At 35.7% G+C, this 16,712-nt stretch overlaps 2 protein-coding genes across 2 annotated transcripts; one reads left to right on the forward strand and one right to left on the reverse strand.

Moving 5' to 3' along the window:
* The first annotated feature begins 1,530 nt into the window (after nt 1–1,530).
* LOC132628889 (small ribosomal subunit protein uS8z/uS8w-like) lies at nt 1,531–3,809 on the forward strand. Its single transcript, XM_060344643.1, has 3 exons — nt 1,531–1,671; nt 1,746–1,906; nt 3,735–3,809. The coding sequence occupies exons 1-3, from the start codon at nt 1,539–1,541 to the stop codon at nt 3,807–3,809; spliced, it is 369 nt and encodes a 122-aa protein (XP_060200626.1). The 5' UTR covers nt 1,531–1,538.
* Nucleotides 3,810–10,157: 6,348 nt separating this feature from the next.
* LOC132622141 (small ribosomal subunit protein uS8z/uS8w-like) lies at nt 10,158–10,568 on the reverse strand. Its single transcript, XM_060336689.1, has 2 exons — nt 10,426–10,568; nt 10,158–10,351 (listed from the first exon to the last, which is right to left on the reverse strand). The coding sequence occupies exons 1-2, from the start codon at nt 10,556–10,558 to the stop codon at nt 10,173–10,175; spliced, it is 312 nt and encodes a 103-aa protein (XP_060192672.1). The 5' UTR covers nt 10,559–10,568; the 3' UTR covers nt 10,158–10,172.
* Nucleotides 10,569–16,712: the final 6,144 nt, after the last annotated feature.

Genomic DNA, 16,712 nt, shown 5'->3' on the forward strand with positions numbered 1-16,712 from the left:
TTTTCTTCCCTCCCTTGCAAAAATTACCCCATTCCCTCCTCTCTTTTTTACACACGACCATCATTTGCACTAAAACTGCTGAAAAAATATCTTCTTCCTCTTCTTTTCTCCTAGTACATCTAACGCCCAATTTCTACCATTTGCATAAGCTAATTGCAATACACACCATAAAGAGTTTGTGGCTAATTAGATAAAGAAGGTAACATGATGGGTGGGTTATAGGGGGAAACTTGGCTCTCAATACCCACAAGACCGACCATCCTATAAGATTATGAATGACCAAGTCACCAGCCTGTTGTTGCTAGACGCTTTTCCACACCGGCGTTTTGAGGCTGACCGTTGACCAACAATGTCGACTTCCACTTTGCTTTAGACCCTCAACATTAATATACTTATTGTCATTTCATCACAATAATATACTCAAAACACTTTTCGATAGTCTTTGAAGCAATTTGACACAGTATAATGATTGCTGGGACTTTCCTCCTCTTGATTCAGATGATAAGCATAGCCCATATCCGATTATTGTAACAAGGTTTGTCAGCCTAACGGTAGAAGTACCAAAATTAGCGGTAATGGTTGTTCTCTCATTTTTCAAATAATTTTATCTTTTCTTCCCTCCCTTGCAAAAATTACCCCATTCCCTCCTCTCTTTTTTACACACGACCATCATTTGCACTAAAACTGCTGAAAAAATATCTTCTTCCTCTTCTTTTCTCCTAGTACATCTAACGCCCAATTTCTACCATTTGCATAAGCTAATTGCAATACACACCATAAAGAGTTTGTGGCTAATTAGATAAAGAAGGTAACATGATGGGTGGGTTATGGGGGGAAACTTGGCTCTCAATACCCACAAGACCGACCATCCTATAAGATTATGAATGACCAAGTCACCAGCCTGTTGTTGTTAGACGCTTTTCCGCACCGGCGTTTTGAGGCTGACCGCTGACCAGCAATGTCGACTTCCACTTTGCTTTAGACCCCCAACATTAATATACTTATTGTCATTTCATCACAATAATATACTCAAAACACTTTTCGATAGTCTTTGAAGCAATTTGACACAGTATAATGATTGCTGGGACTTTCCTCCTCTTGATTCAGATGATAAGCATAGCCCATATCCGATTATTGTAACAAGGTAAAACACAAAATTTGAACAGATTAAGTTTAATGGAAGAGAAGGAAGGGAAAAAGAGATTAACTATCAGAAAAGTGATAGAATGGCGAGCTGTCGTTAGCTTTAGAAATTCTACTGTTCATTTTACAAACATTGTGAAACTTAGACCAAAGATGTCAACTTCTACAAACATAATGGATGTTTCACATTCATTAGTATAGACAAGAGACAGACATACCCCTACTTCCATACTGAAGGGACTATCTTTGTTTTTTCCTTTTTTTTGTGAGGATATCAGCTATATACTGCTACAGATTTGATTCTTTTTGTTGGGTTTTTGGAGATAGTCCTGTTGTCACTTTTTAGGAGGTGCATCTGATTATTGCATTTATTTGATACAGTTTGATAAGAAAAGATGGTCAGAGTTAGTGTGCTGAATGATGCTCTCAAGAGCATGTACAATGCTGAAAAGAGGGGAAAGCGTCAGGTCATGATTAGACCTTCCTCAAAAGTCATTATCAAGTTCCTTATTGTCATGCAAAAGCATGGTATGTTAGTTTCTTAACTTTATGCGCTGATAGTATCACTCTGTCATGATCTTACTCATGGTATCCATGTGTAGGTTACATTGGAGAATTTGAGTATGTCGATGATCATAGGTCTGGAAAGACTGTTGTTGAACTGAATGGAAGGCTAAACAAGTGTGGTGTTATTAGTCCTCGCTTCGATGTAGGAGTTAAGGAGATTGAAGGATGGACTGCTAGATTGCTCCCTTCCCGACAGGTATCGTAATTAATATATTCACTCTATTCCCTTGATCAATATATGGAACTCCATTTCTGGTCATCTCCAAACTTGGGCCTTGCTTCTAGCTCCCGAAATGATTGTCGGGGTGAATGTTTAGTCATGGTCGTATTAGCTCGTGAAATGTTTGATTCCTTACTTCTTTGATGAATCATGACTTACGTTTCTTAATTATGGTTCTTCTTAAGCGGTAATAATTCTTGAGTAATCGGGGCAAGCATCTGTAATGCTTATAAGACACATTTAAGTAGAATATGAAAAGAAGAATTAAGTACTCCCTCCATCTCAATTTGTCTGTCTTAGTATACATCGTTTTTGAGGAAAAAAAAGAAGACTTCTGAATATTGTGGTCTTAAACTAAAGATTTAGTGTACCAAAATGCCCTTTGAATCTTATGGTCCAAAATATGCCATGTAGGATATGTAGGATATTGGAGGTAAAGAGTTACTAAATATAGAAAGTGACATTAATTGAAACTGAGGGAGTATTATTAAGTAGCTTTCAGAAAAAAAAGTAGCGTTCAGTAGCATTCAATAGAACAAAAAAAGTAGGATCAGTTTTTTTTTTTTTTATCAAGTAAATATATTTTCATTCATAGACATGGCCAAATTGGCTGTATACAAGGGGTATACCGAAAGGGAAAGCATCTACAAAAGGATGTGATTCTCTACAAACTCCACCCAATCATCTATACAAGGAACTTTCTTTTCACACCAAAAGAAAATAAGAAAACGTAGACTGCTCCTTAATCGGTAGAAACTCGACTCCACACCTTCAAAAGCTCTCATATTTATCTCCTTCCAAACTACCCACATTAAAGCAAGTGGAACCACGTTCCAACTAAACATCAATTCTTTCACGGTTTTAGGCATTTACCCAAGGAGTACCAAACCACCTAAACATAGCCCACCATAGCCTCATGGTTAGCCCGCAATGTAATAGAAGATGATCCACGTCCTCACCCGTTTCCTTACATGTGTAACACCAACTGACGCAGACAACCTTCCGCTTTCTAAGGTTTTCTGCTGTCAAGAAGGATCAAGTATTATTAGGTAGCATAAGTAGTGTTAAGTAACATTACATTAGAGGAACTAAGTATTATTAAGTAGCATAAGTAGTGGATTCGTATAGTACAATACTCCAGTCGAATCCAATGGAATTTCAAAATGAAATATTTTTATTTTGTTCAAAACGTGTAGCAGAACGATCTATTTTTGTTGTATTCCAACAGTGGGATGAAAAATAGATACGAGAAAGAGACTTTTGTAAATGTCACATAGTAAGCTCTTTTTGTGGATGCTAGCAGTTGAGGCTCTCTCCTGTAAAGAAGGATCTCTGCCTATCGAAAGGAGCAGTCTTGTATCCTATGGGCTTGGCTAGTGGAATATCTGTTACTCCCTCCGTTTCAATTTATATGAACTCATTTGACTGGGCACGACATTTAAGAAAGAGGGAAGACTTTTGAAACTTGTGGTTCAAAATAAGCCTTGAAAATTTGTGTGGCTGTAAATCATTCATAAAGTGAATTTGTTTTCAAATTAGGAAAGAGGTCATTCATTTTGGCACGGACTAAAAAGGAAATAGGTTCAAACAAATTGAAACAGAGGGAGTATTGTTTTTGTGATTAGTCCACGTGAAGTGTGTTTCTTTGAATTTGTATCTGAACACTCATATTGTTGATTCAAGTTTCATATGTAGTTTTGATACAAACCAAATGAATTTGTAGAGTTTTTCTGCTGTTATAAATGTGAGTATAAGTTAATTGTTAGTTTATTTTGATCTTTACATATTTATTTTGAACTTGCAGTTTGGGTACATTGTATTGACTGCCTCTGCTGATATTATGGACCATGAGGAGGCTCGGAGAAAGAATGTTGGTTGAAAAGTTCTCGGTTTCTTTTATTGAGTTTGTTATGTTGACAAGGATGAAAACTTTGGTTTTGTTGTTTGTTGGCTCTTTATGGTAAAATAGCTTCTTTTTTTTGTTTTTTCTTTCCTTCAATTTTAAGTAGGGATATTATGGAAATTTTTGAGACAATTATGAGCGTTTGTTGAAGAGAGATATTGGTGCTTTTTTGCCTGCAAGCTTTGTGCGGCGTGTGCTTCTTGTTAGAATACAACTCTTTATGATCAAACCAGTATATGTTGGAATTCTAGCTTACATATATGTCTCTGTAAAGAAAGATCTTCTAAGGGTAAATTGAAAATTTCGATCGATTTTTTTGTCACGATACTTCATCCCATATAATTAACTTTTCATCTCGAATTGAATAAGTAGCATAGTTCACTTGTATCAATAATTAATTAAAATGTGAATAAGCAATTCGTCATCCTAGGAGGATAGAACTCTTTAGTCGTATTCTTGCAAAAAAGCATAATATTTTCTTATCTATGCTTTAGAAAAATCTAGCAGTAATAAATTTGTATGCTCTTTGTCGTTCCACATTTCGTTTTCTTTCTCTAATACTTGTGCTAGTAGATATTCTTTCCTAATAGTAATAGCTCTTTCAAAATGAACTTTTAGTTCTCAGAGTGAATATTACTCCCACCGTCCCATTAGCAATTTTTACTTATTGTAGCTTCTTTTAAGACCTAATTATTAATATTAACTATTTAATTATATTTAGTAGCTAATTAACTTTTATAAATTACAATTGATAGCTATATCAAAAATACATATCCAAATACATATATTTTTATTTTTTCCCAATTACTACCCATTTCAGATTTTTTATTTTTCAAAACCCCAAAAAAAACTCTCTCCCCTTCTCTCAACCACCACCACCACGGCCGCGCCGCCCCGCTCTCTCTCTTTTCACTCTATCCGTCATCAGCATCGTTACTTTCAAGGAAGAAGATGGCCAGATCGTTACTCAAACACCCATCGATTGAGTGGCTTAAGATGGCACACGATGCAGACGGCGGCAATGAAGACTCAGCGAGGAAGAAGAAGATGCAGACGGCGATGACACAGATCTAGCCGTGTGTATTTTTTGTGGTGGCGGCGATGACACTGATTTTGAGATGGCGACGGAGAAGATGACGTGGAGGTGGAGAGATTAGGGTTTTGGTGGTGGTGGTGGAGATATTAGGGTTTTTGGTGGTGGTGGTGTCTCAGATTAGGGTTTTGGTGGTGGTGGAGAGATTAGGGTTTTTGGTGGTGGTGGTGTCTCAGATCTGGCCGTGTGTATTTTTGTGTGTATTTGTTAAAAGCCAAATACAAATACATTCAAAAAATCCACATCTCACAATTACACTGTTTTTTAATGTATTTGTATTTTTATTTTTTGAGTGTATTTTTTATTGTCTTTTGTTAAAAGTCAAACACACTGTTTTTGAATGTATTTGAATTTTTTTGTCTTATATCTGATGTATTTGTTGAAACCCATTCAAATATACGAAAAATTGAATGTATTTGGCTTCATATGTAGTTGGAATGCACACAATGTATTTGAAATACATCAAAGAAATATATAAAAAAAAAGCCGCTGAAGTACATCAAAAACAAAAAAAAATCACTAAAATACATTAAAAAAATCATTGAAATACATCAAAGCAAAAAAAATCACTAAAATACATCAAAAAAAAATATATTAATAGCTAATTTACTAGCTCCACCGTTAAAGGCTAAAATCAAGGATCTTGTTTTTTTTTTTTTACCATGTTCTCGTGTATTTGTTGACACGCGAAAACATACACTATTTTTCCAAAATGTAGCTACACAGGGTAATATTTAAAAGGGTAGCTACAAATGGTAGGAAGCTACAATAACGTAGTCATTTGAGTGATTTATATAACGGTGTTTGATTGGGCACAGAGTTTAAGAAATAAAGGAAGACTTTTGAAACTTGTGACTGTAACAAATTATAAAAACTTGTGTGGCTTGAAATCATTTTATTAAGGACAAAATAATTACTCTTATATATGTCAATATCCACCAAACTTATATCCAAATTCTTCCAATTTATTAGATACGTACTCATTTTAATATTGCCATTTAATCACACATCAAACACCCCCACACTTTGAACATATCAAATATCTTTTCATATCACATACAGAGAAAACTCAATTCACTAACTCGTGTTCTCTGGATCTCAGATTCTTATAAGAACTTTCAAGTATAGACACGTACTTGTAAACAATGTAATATTTCATATCATTCTACAACTAGAAAGTAAACTTCACATATGATCTTTATGCAAGAATAACGTATCACAATGATCACCATAAGAAAATGTTATTCCTAAATTTACCAAGCAAATCTAGATCATCACAAATATTTACAAAATCGGATTTCACAAAAACAAAAACAAAACACAGAGTAAATAATGAAGTTAAGAAAATAGAACCCAATTTTATTTTCACTTTTTCTTGGATTCATCACTTTGCAATTGATGCCATCTCTCTGGTTATCCAGAATTATAGCACTGTGATCCATGCTTTAATCTCATCACTTTTAAAGCAACGTTACGCTCATTAAGCCATGCCAAACCTTCTTCGACTCCTTTTGTTTAATTACAGACTTGTATCTTCTCTTGAATAGATGTCTCTGCCATTGAAAATTATCAAACATGGATTCTACATGAAAAGCTCCAAGGTCATCTTACAAAACCTTCTTCCTCGTCAATGAACATTGGGAACCCTTGATAATTTAAAAATTAATGCCACATCAAATTGATCTCATAATTGGCATAGGAAAGGCTCGCAAAACTCTTTCTTCAGAATACCACTAATTGTTTGCTTTTCCTTCATCATCTCGTAACCAGGTTTCAAGTTCAAATTATCTCCAAATTTGAAGTCAACCGTTCTCAATGAAAACAAAAGGAACAGCGGTTTTTGAAACAGACAAAGCCAAAACGTAAGGGAGAACTATTTCTCTACTTTAGGAACGAAATACCAATGAACTTCAACAAAAACCGTAGAATACCCAAACCAAAATAAAACACCACAATTGTTCTTCAATAACCTTCAAACCCGTGATGAGAAAATCAGAAAAATAAGAAAAGAAAAAAACTGCCGTGTGAAACAGAAACTTTCAACTATCGTTTTTAGATTGTTGGAAAATATATATATAATCCAAGAACACAAAATATATGAAGAAGAACACAAAGATGAAGGTTTGAAAATATGAACAACGAATACGGAATTGGAGGCTTGAAACACGTACGAAACGCTTTTCTAAAAATGATATTTGCTCCCTCTCCTCTGCGAGATTGCTATGGAATTCTATGCAAATAGTTTTAGTGGATATGACAAGCCTTTTAGAAATCTACACTGAGCAAATAGTGAAAAAATCCATCGTAGGAAAGCAAGAACTTTTCTGATTTTCAAGAGCAAGTTTAGTAGAAGAGAAAAGAGTTTTGGTAGGAAGAAAGTTATTTTTCAGAAAGAAGAAAAAGTTAGTTTGCAACATAACGCTTGAATTGGTTTTTATCAGCAAAATATTTAATACGGCAAAGGGTCATATATACCCTTGTACTATCCCGAAATTGTTGTGCGTATCCCCCGTTTATTGTTTCGATGATATGTACCCCGCCGTTAGCGTTTTGGTCACATATACCCCCGCGTCTAACGACTCCGTTTAACAGGGACACGTGGCACGATCTCAACGGCTCCAACCATTTTATTTAATCTAATTTATCATTAAAAAACACAAAACAAAACAAAAAATTTGAAAATTAGAAAGTCTAATCTCCAGCGAAGCTCCACCACCAACATTCGACTACTTCAACGGTATATTCATGGATCCAAAATTAAACTCACTTTGAAATATGCCCATAAGGTTCATGAACTCTACAATTAGATTCTTGAATACGAAAATGGTGGCCGAAAAAAATTCAAAATGGTGAAAAATTTGTTGGAATAAATTGTGTATTGACAATTGAATCTAAAAATTGTAATTAAAGCTTGTCTTGAGTAGCTGGAACGTGAAGAAAAACATAAACTCCATGGACAGCCATTAATGAAACTTGAAGCTTCAAGTTCAAGTTTTGGGTTTCTTCAAACGAGCTTTGTTTCGAGTGAATATTATTGAGAAAGATCGATTAAATCTTGAAGAGTTGATATCTGATATTTGGGGAAATTTGGTGAAGAATTCGGTGCTTTTTTGGGTGAATTTTAGTTGCAAATTAGTTGGAGAAGAAGAAGAAATCACATTTTGAATTTCAGAAATAGCCACATTTTCAAGAAATATTAATGATAAATTAGATTAAATAAAAAATAAAATGGCTGGAGCCGTTGAGATCGTGCCACGTGTCCCTGTTAAATGGAACCGTTAGACGTGGGGGTATATGTGACCAAAACGCTAATGGCGGGGATACATATCATCGAAAAAGCAAGCGGGGGATACGCACAACTATTTCGGGATAGTACAAGGGTATATATGACCCTTTGTCGTATTTAATAATCAACACGCCATTTTAATAAAAGACATATCCTTTCATTAAATGACACCATTCTCCATAAAACTCTTGGTAAATAATTTATATTTAAATAAAAATCCCAACATACACACTCATCGATCTTTCTCATTCCCCTTTCTCTATTCTATCCACAAAGAATTACCCTATTTCTTGGTGATAACACTTTGGCACTTTAGGATTCCAATGGTTGGTATAGGTGAGCAGTGACCTTGTTTACTTACATTACCCTCCACTTTTATAATCATATTAGTCAATGTACGTCAAAGTCAAACCTCCAATCACCTTTGAGCAGGGGCGGATCCACCCTTTAGGGTCCCGATTGCCTTTACTGTTTAAATGTCCCGTTTTTTCACTTGAATTATGACATACTATGTGAAACTTTAATTAAATAGGTGGTAATGTCGTACTCAAATATAGGTCCATCAGGAATGGAAGACATTTTTAGCCTGAGATCTAATGTTAAAGGCAATTCTGATCCAATAAATGAAAAGAGGGCAAACTTAAATCACTTTCAATACGCGATGAGCACTTTTACACTTTTCCAAAATAAACTAATTATAGAAATTCGGCCAAACAAGATGTTAGCCCTTTATATAATGACCTATGAGGTCATGGAAGATGTAATTTATTGCTCGTGGAAAGGTGTATGGTGCATTTTTCAACCGGAATTGTATAACTAGCCACTGCAAGATACAAATTTAACTTGGACATTACAATATGATTTTGTGGTCGGCATCTTTGTTAACGAAAACATGATGTAACCTGCACATAAATGAAAACAATGCAAGGGTTGAGACAACATTAATGAGCATATATGCATGTAATTAAGGCGGCTTATTCACCATTTGGAGCGTCAACTTGTTCTGATTGTCGATCCATACCTTTTTTTTTCGCTCTTCATCTAGACCTGTACAATATATTGAATTGAGCATAAAAAGAGAGGTTCACATCTCCACAGCTGTATCTGCTACATACTGGAAACTATGGGACAAAAGATTATGCTAGAGAATTTGGAATGTATCAATTACTTTACCGACTCGCCTTTTAACCTCTCGGACTATGTATTAGAAATGTAGCTTAGAAGACGAACTAAAGAGCTACTCAACAGGCATCTCCACATTAAAAGCACAAAAATGCGCATTGCCTGCAAACGGCACAAAGCTTACAACAAAGGCAGTAGGCACCAGACATAGTTTGACAGCAAACACTGATAATTGTCTCCAAAATGTTCAATAAAATCCCTACTTAAAAATAAGAGTAGCTATTTTACTGTAAAAAGAAGACAGCAAAACTGAAGTTATCATCCTTGTCAGCATAACAAACTCAATAAAAGAAACCAAGAACTTTTCCACCAACATTCTTTCTCCGAGCCTCCTCGTGGTCCATGATACCAGCAGATGTAGTCAGCACAATGTACCCAAACTGCATGTTCAAACATACATGTAAAGAAACAAAATAAATATACAGAAACACACTTCTCGTGAATAATCGCACAGAACAAAAGCAGAACTCTGCTAGCCAAGGGATAGGTTATATAAGATATGCTCCTTTGGATAGGCAGGAGTCCCTCCTTTATTAGGGCTCGCTTTGTTTGCAAATGCTTGCCCAATTAGCCAAGAATTGTCTTAGCTTAAGATGAACGGAAATCTAGCAAGGCAACACGTGATGGAATAAAAAAAAAGTAAAGACAACTTTAGAAAGATGTCGGATTCACAAGCTAATATGTGCATGACACACACTCATCCCCACAAACTTTTAGGACTGCTAAAAGCACAAAGGCCTTAATTTGGAGATGACAGAAAAAGAGTTCCATAAATTGATCAAAAACAAATTGAAACATGTCGGGAAGGGAGCAATCTAGCAATCCATCCTTCAATCTCCTTAACTCCAACCTCAAAGCGAGGACTAATAACACCACACTTGTTTAACCTTCCATTCAGTTCAACAACAATCTTTCCTGACCTATGATCGTCAACGTACTCGAATTCTCCAATGTAACCTACACATGGATACCATGGATAAGAACGTGACATATTGATGCAATCAGTGCATAAAGTTAAAGAACTAACATACCATGCTTCTGCATGACAATGAGGAACTTGATGATGACTTTTGAGGAAGGTCTAATCATGACCTGACGCTTTCCCCTCTTTTCAGCGTTGTACATGCTCTTGAGAGCATCATTCAGCACGCTAACTCTAACCATTTCTCCTTATCAGGCTATATCCCATATACGAAATAATCAGATGCACCTTCTAAAAAGTGACAACGGGAACAACTCCCAATAACTTTAAAAAAATATATCAAGCTGGAGGAAAATCCTCCCACTAGTTATCGGCATAAAATCACAGGTCCAAATTGGAAACTATAAAGCAGAAACAGACAGGCAAATTGTAGAAAATATAAGAACCAATTAAATCCTGGTGAGGCTTCAAGTGAAGACAATATAATAATAAGCAATACACACGAACAAAATCCACATGGACACACCTACAGAACATCAGATGTCTTTGCTTCAAACACCAAATACTATTCAATTGCCTTTACTCCGAAACTTCCAACATATATATAAGTTCCTTGGACAAATTTTATTATTGGTACAACTGCTATGAACCCTTGAAAAGCATAACATAGCATAACATAAAAGCCACGCCAAATTCAATCTTAACCTCCAAGAAGATAGTATCAAATCTCTCCAACATGGGTCGCTATAGAAAAAAAAATCAAAAACCCATTATATATCGGCAAAAGTAATCTAGGGTTTTCCGGAAATTTCACATTTTTGATACAGCAAACCAGATGGAAGTAGTAAAACAATGGGAGTAAACATAGGTTATAAGCCAATTGAGTAAAAATCATTTTAAAAAGGCTAAAATTTTGTTTCTTAGCTAAAGGCATCTGAAGGAGGTGAGAAAACATGCACCTTAAAATTTGATTCCTCGAGAGGTAGATAACACAAGATCTAGTTAGCCATTGTGTAAAAGTGAGGAGCACAAAGGTGGATTGTTGGATTGAGGGCCTAATTTAGCTTCATCATTGGATTTATTTGTAAAAGACATATGGTTTAGGTTTTGTTGTTCTCAACAACCAGAAGGCAGTTCGACTTTGGCCAGGATCCAATCCTTTCACATGGACCCAAATGTCATTTGGTTTATTAAATTAAATATGTATGAAAAACAAAAAAAAGGGTTAATTGACAGTTATACATGTATAAAAGCTAATCTTGCCTTAAAAAGTAAACACAAACAGTCAAGAACTTTATATAACTAGGCTTCCCAAATTAAACTATATCATTTATAACAATTTCTGATATACTCTAGTTGTAATAGATCATATGATTAAAAAGTCATTACCATAATAGAGTCACAACTCACAAATATATAATTTATATTACAATAATAATACAAAACTAACTTCATGCACTTATTCTAAATCCACCAACTAAAACAACATGCAAACGTGGAAAGGGGGTCCAAAAAAACATGATTAACAGTATTGAAACAATGGAATCCCAAATATCCATCAAGAACAAACAAAATTACAATCTCTGTACACAAACATATGAGACACAACAAGATAGGTGTTTACGTTCTTCACAATTTTCTTTTGGTTATTTCCAGTTTGTAAGAATATAATATTATTTCAGTTTTTTTTCCTTTCCATCATAACATGACGAGATTAATTAAAATACGTGCTTCAGACACAAAGAGGAAGTAAACGGAAATGAGCCTCGCAACTCTAATTTAAAGCATCCCATCAGCTAATTCTAAACATCTTTTATTATCAAAATGTATCCAATATATGCAATAATTAGGTACACCTTCTAAAAACACACAACACGAATAGCTCCAAAAACCCAACCAAAAAAAAATCATATCTGTAAGAACATATAACTGATTTCCGCAAAACAACTAGTTATCAGGATAAAATCACAGGTATTAGTAACTATAGAGTAGAAGCAGTCCAGCAAACTGCAGAAATCACGACAACACAATATAATTACGAATATACAGCTACACAAACACCGTTAATACCATCTGATCACAAGAACAATGATTCCTTTATCCTAGACCTCAACGAATAAGAAACGAAATCCACATCAACCCATACACATAACTAATTCTATAGCATTCTTTACTCCCTAAATTCTTACTTTCATATTTCAAGTCCCTATTCAAACTAATCATCACTTGCATAGATTTTACATTAAAAAAAAAAAAAAAAAAACCTCCATGTTTGTCAGGTAATTTCACATTTTTTGTTTAACGAATGCAGATATTAATACAAAGAGCAATATGAGCTAATGAGAGAAATGCAGAGTCAAGAACAACGAGGCGCTTACACTTTGACTCGGCTACACAAAGAGTGAGAAACAAAGAGGCGGAAATCTAAAGCACTGATTTTACTGGTACATATTACCTAGGGTTTTAGTTTTTGTAGTTATCGACCCGTTACTCTTGGCCCAATATTACATCTTTTAATATGGCCCAAAATGTTTAGCTCAAGGTAAACTTATATAAATACCTATATCTTATTGTCTCTTCTTACCATTCGTAGCTGTCTTTTTGAAATTATCATTCGTAGCTATTTGCATGTATTTGATAGTATTTTCGTTGTATTTGAGTATACATTTTCGTTGTCTTTGACTGTACATGTTCAGTTGTATCTGATGTCACATATATTTGAACTTTATTTGAATGTATCTCATATGTATTTGGCTCACATATCTTGTATCTCATATATATTTGAGCTTCTTGTCTTGTATCTAAATGTATTTGGCTTCATATACATTCAGATACAAGACACTCAGGCTAAATACATATCAGATATAATATGAGCGAAATACACGGTTGGCTGGGTTCGAACCTGGCGGGCAGGGACAGAACCACACTTAATAACCACTCCGGCCACAAAAGCTTGATCTATTTTGGTATAGTTATGAATGGTAATTTAAAAAATCACTGTAGCTACTAAAAGGTAGTTATTATAAATAATTACCTCTTAGAAGTAATTATGCCAGGTAATTATTCCTAACAAATTCAATGAGTAGAGGTCCGAGGTTGTGGGCCTTGTGGAGGGCTGTTCAAAACCGAACCGCCATCGATAACCCAACCGTAAAATTGGCTTATTGGTAGTGGTCTATCGGATTAGCGGTTGGGGAATGGATTAAAATTTTGTAGTTAACGGCTTATCGGTGCGGGGACGGATTGAGATGGGGCTTACCAATAAGCTGATACGAATGTTGTCCTACTGAGCAGATGTGTCGTCCTGTATATCAGTACCTGCATCGTGAAATGCAGGCCCCCGGGCAATAAAAGGGGACGTCAGCACATTGAATGTACTGGTATGTAAAGCAACCGAAAGAAACAATATGGGACATGGAATAACATGATAAGGACTGAAACTGAAAACCTGGACATGAACATGAGCATGAGTACATATGTATATATATAACATAAGTAAAACATGATAAGTAGGGAGAGCATTTCATAAACCGACATATGATATCACCACGTGGGTACGTGGAGTCTGGTACATCGCCGGACCAGCAGAGCCCCTATACCTTGCCAGGGTATAAGGTGGTAACGTGCCTGATGGATCCATTCAGTGTAAAATTAAGGTATCGTCTTATCTGGGCGGAGCGATCCTTGTCCTACGGTGGCTACGTAGTTTCAGGCTATCTGAGCCTTCTCGGTAATTTGTGCAACTCCCAAAAACATTAACATAATATAGTTGGCTAAGAAGTCCATGATTTTCGTGAATTAACTTGTACTTGTCTTGTAATAATGATTTCACGAAATAACTTGTAAAAGATGGTTTCATGAAATAGCTTGTAAACATATTCTCGATTCATGAGTAACAACAATAGTCATAATCATATATATGTAATTGACTTGAAAACGTGATTGTAACTTGCAAAATAAAATCATAAAGTTTCATATGAACATAATGAGAACACATGAGGAAGAATTCATGATTCATGGATTAAGCTAGGGTTCCTAATAACCATAATGGAAGATTAGGAATACAACAACGAATATAGATACAAAATTCATGTACATACATACATAATTACGGGCTACCAATATGTTGGGTTTAATGCCCTAGGATTTGAACTTCATAGATTTTACGAAACGGATCATGGGGAAGAACGTAGAGATTCCCACATGTGGATGGAAGTTCTACATACCTTAACTTCCTGCTTTTGAGCGTATCACAATGTCCTCCAATCCCTTCAACTTTAATCTATAGCAATACAGGTCATAGGGATTTTATATTAGCAACAATATCCATGCTTTGTTCATCTAAGCATTTTATCAAACACTTGGTGGGCATGAAGCTCCACAACCCTCATTAATGGTGTTTTCTTCACCAAATCCCCATTCTATTACTTCTAGCTAATTCTACAATCTCAATTAGATGTACTTAACATCATTCTTCATCACCCATATGAATACAACAATCCTAAGTCAACAATCTAACAATTCTAGCATAGTTCATATAATTCTCTTCATCAAACCCAATTATTATTCTCCCAAGAATTCATCAATTCACAACTATAAATGATTAGGGATAGAAACATTACCTTTTTGAAGTCCAATCCTCTTGAATTCGGGTTCTAGGGTTTCCACATCCAACAAAAATGTTCCAATCCTAACTCTATGGAGTAGAAGAGTTTACTCAAGTTAGAAAGGGATTAGGGACTTAAATTCAACCTAGAATCATGATAAAAACTTACCTTGGAAGATCTTGAGGGTTGGGGCTTGTTATCTATGAGTTTAGAGAGAATTTTCGTGAATGGGGTGTTGGGGAAATAAACCCCAACCCCAAATATAACAAGAAAACGCGTAAGCCCGACTTTTGACCCGAAATTGACCTGTTTCGCGATGGTTCCGCGATGCGGATGCATCGCGCAACTTTCTGCAGCTAAAAACTCAGAGTTGCGCAATCGGTCCGCGAAGCGGGACCATCGCGTACTCTCTCACGCGCCCCGAGAAGCGACAGGTGTCGGTTCTGCACAGCGTTCGGTAAAATGGGCATAACTTCTTGCACATATTTTCGTTTGACCCCCATAATATACCGTTGGAAATCTATTTCAAAGGGCTACAACTTTCATCAAGGAAGCTTTCCCAAATTCCCAACTGAATTTTACGAAAGTTTACTGGAAGGCAAACGTATCGAAAACTTAGCCGATTCTATAGGATTTCAAGTGCCTCACTATTAGCCATATTGAGACGATCATATCTCCTTGCTCCGATCTCTGATTGGCTTGGTACTTATATCGTTAGAAAGGTATTTCTACATACTACAACCTCATTGAGGGTACTTTCCCAAATTCCAAACTGATCAAGGAGTTATCGCTGCCCGAAATAGGCCTATCAACCATTTTCGCAAAACGTTCAAACCTTTAGTGTTTCCACTAGAACTCTAATGATATGAGCTTAAACTCAGCTCCAAGATGCGGGGTGTTACAATTATCATCATTATTATTATTTTGTGTTGGAATTTACTATTGCAATAATTGTGGTTCCAGAGAAAGGTGGTGAAGTGATCACCATCGAAAGGGTTGAGATTAAACTTGTGAATTCTTAACTGTTAAAACCTGCCCTGTGGCTATGGGGCTTAATTGACTTCCTAGTTGTTAAATTATGAATAAAACGTTTGTTTTTCAAGGCAAAAAAAAAAGATAGTAGTTACGTAATTTAACCGATACACTGCCCGATAACCGTCCGATAATTGCTAACCCGATACCGAACCAACCGATATCTTATCGGTTGGCTAGCGGATTAGTACTTTTAAAATTCGAAAACCGTTAAGCCAAACCGTTAAGCATAGTTATCCGCCCAATCCGCCCGATAAGCAACCCGGTTACACCATTCAAAATTGGGCTGACGCCTCTAATCATTTTTTTCACGGGGATTCCCTTCATATGGACTGGTTCTTAATTTTGTCCCTCAAATTAACGTTCTTTCATTTTGGCCTTAATTCTCATTAAATGAAAATTGTGAGGGTCAGAGTACCTTTTTCGCTGATCTATAAAATCAGACTCTGGGTTCATCCATAGCAAAGTTGGAAAAAAAAAAAAATCGCAAGGCAAAGTTTCATAAAAATTATGCCTTTTCAGATAAAGTTACATAGAAATTATGCTTTGTCCGGTTTAAGTAATGTAGATAACTTAATTTCTACGGAACTATGCCGGATAAAGAATAGTTTCTATGTAACTTTGTTCGAAAAGACGTAGTTTCTACGAAACTTTGCTTGCGAAATTAGGTTAGGCACAATACATAAACAAGCCCTTTAACTTGGCGCGAGTTGGCAACTATGACCTTAAACTTTGCTAGTGCACAAGTTGACACTTA

This window comes from Lycium barbarum, chromosome 2 (genome assembly GCF_019175385.1).
Source record: "Lycium barbarum isolate Lr01 chromosome 2, ASM1917538v2, whole genome shotgun sequence".
Lineage (NCBI taxonomy): Eukaryota > Viridiplantae > Streptophyta > Magnoliopsida > Solanales > Solanaceae > Lycium > Lycium barbarum.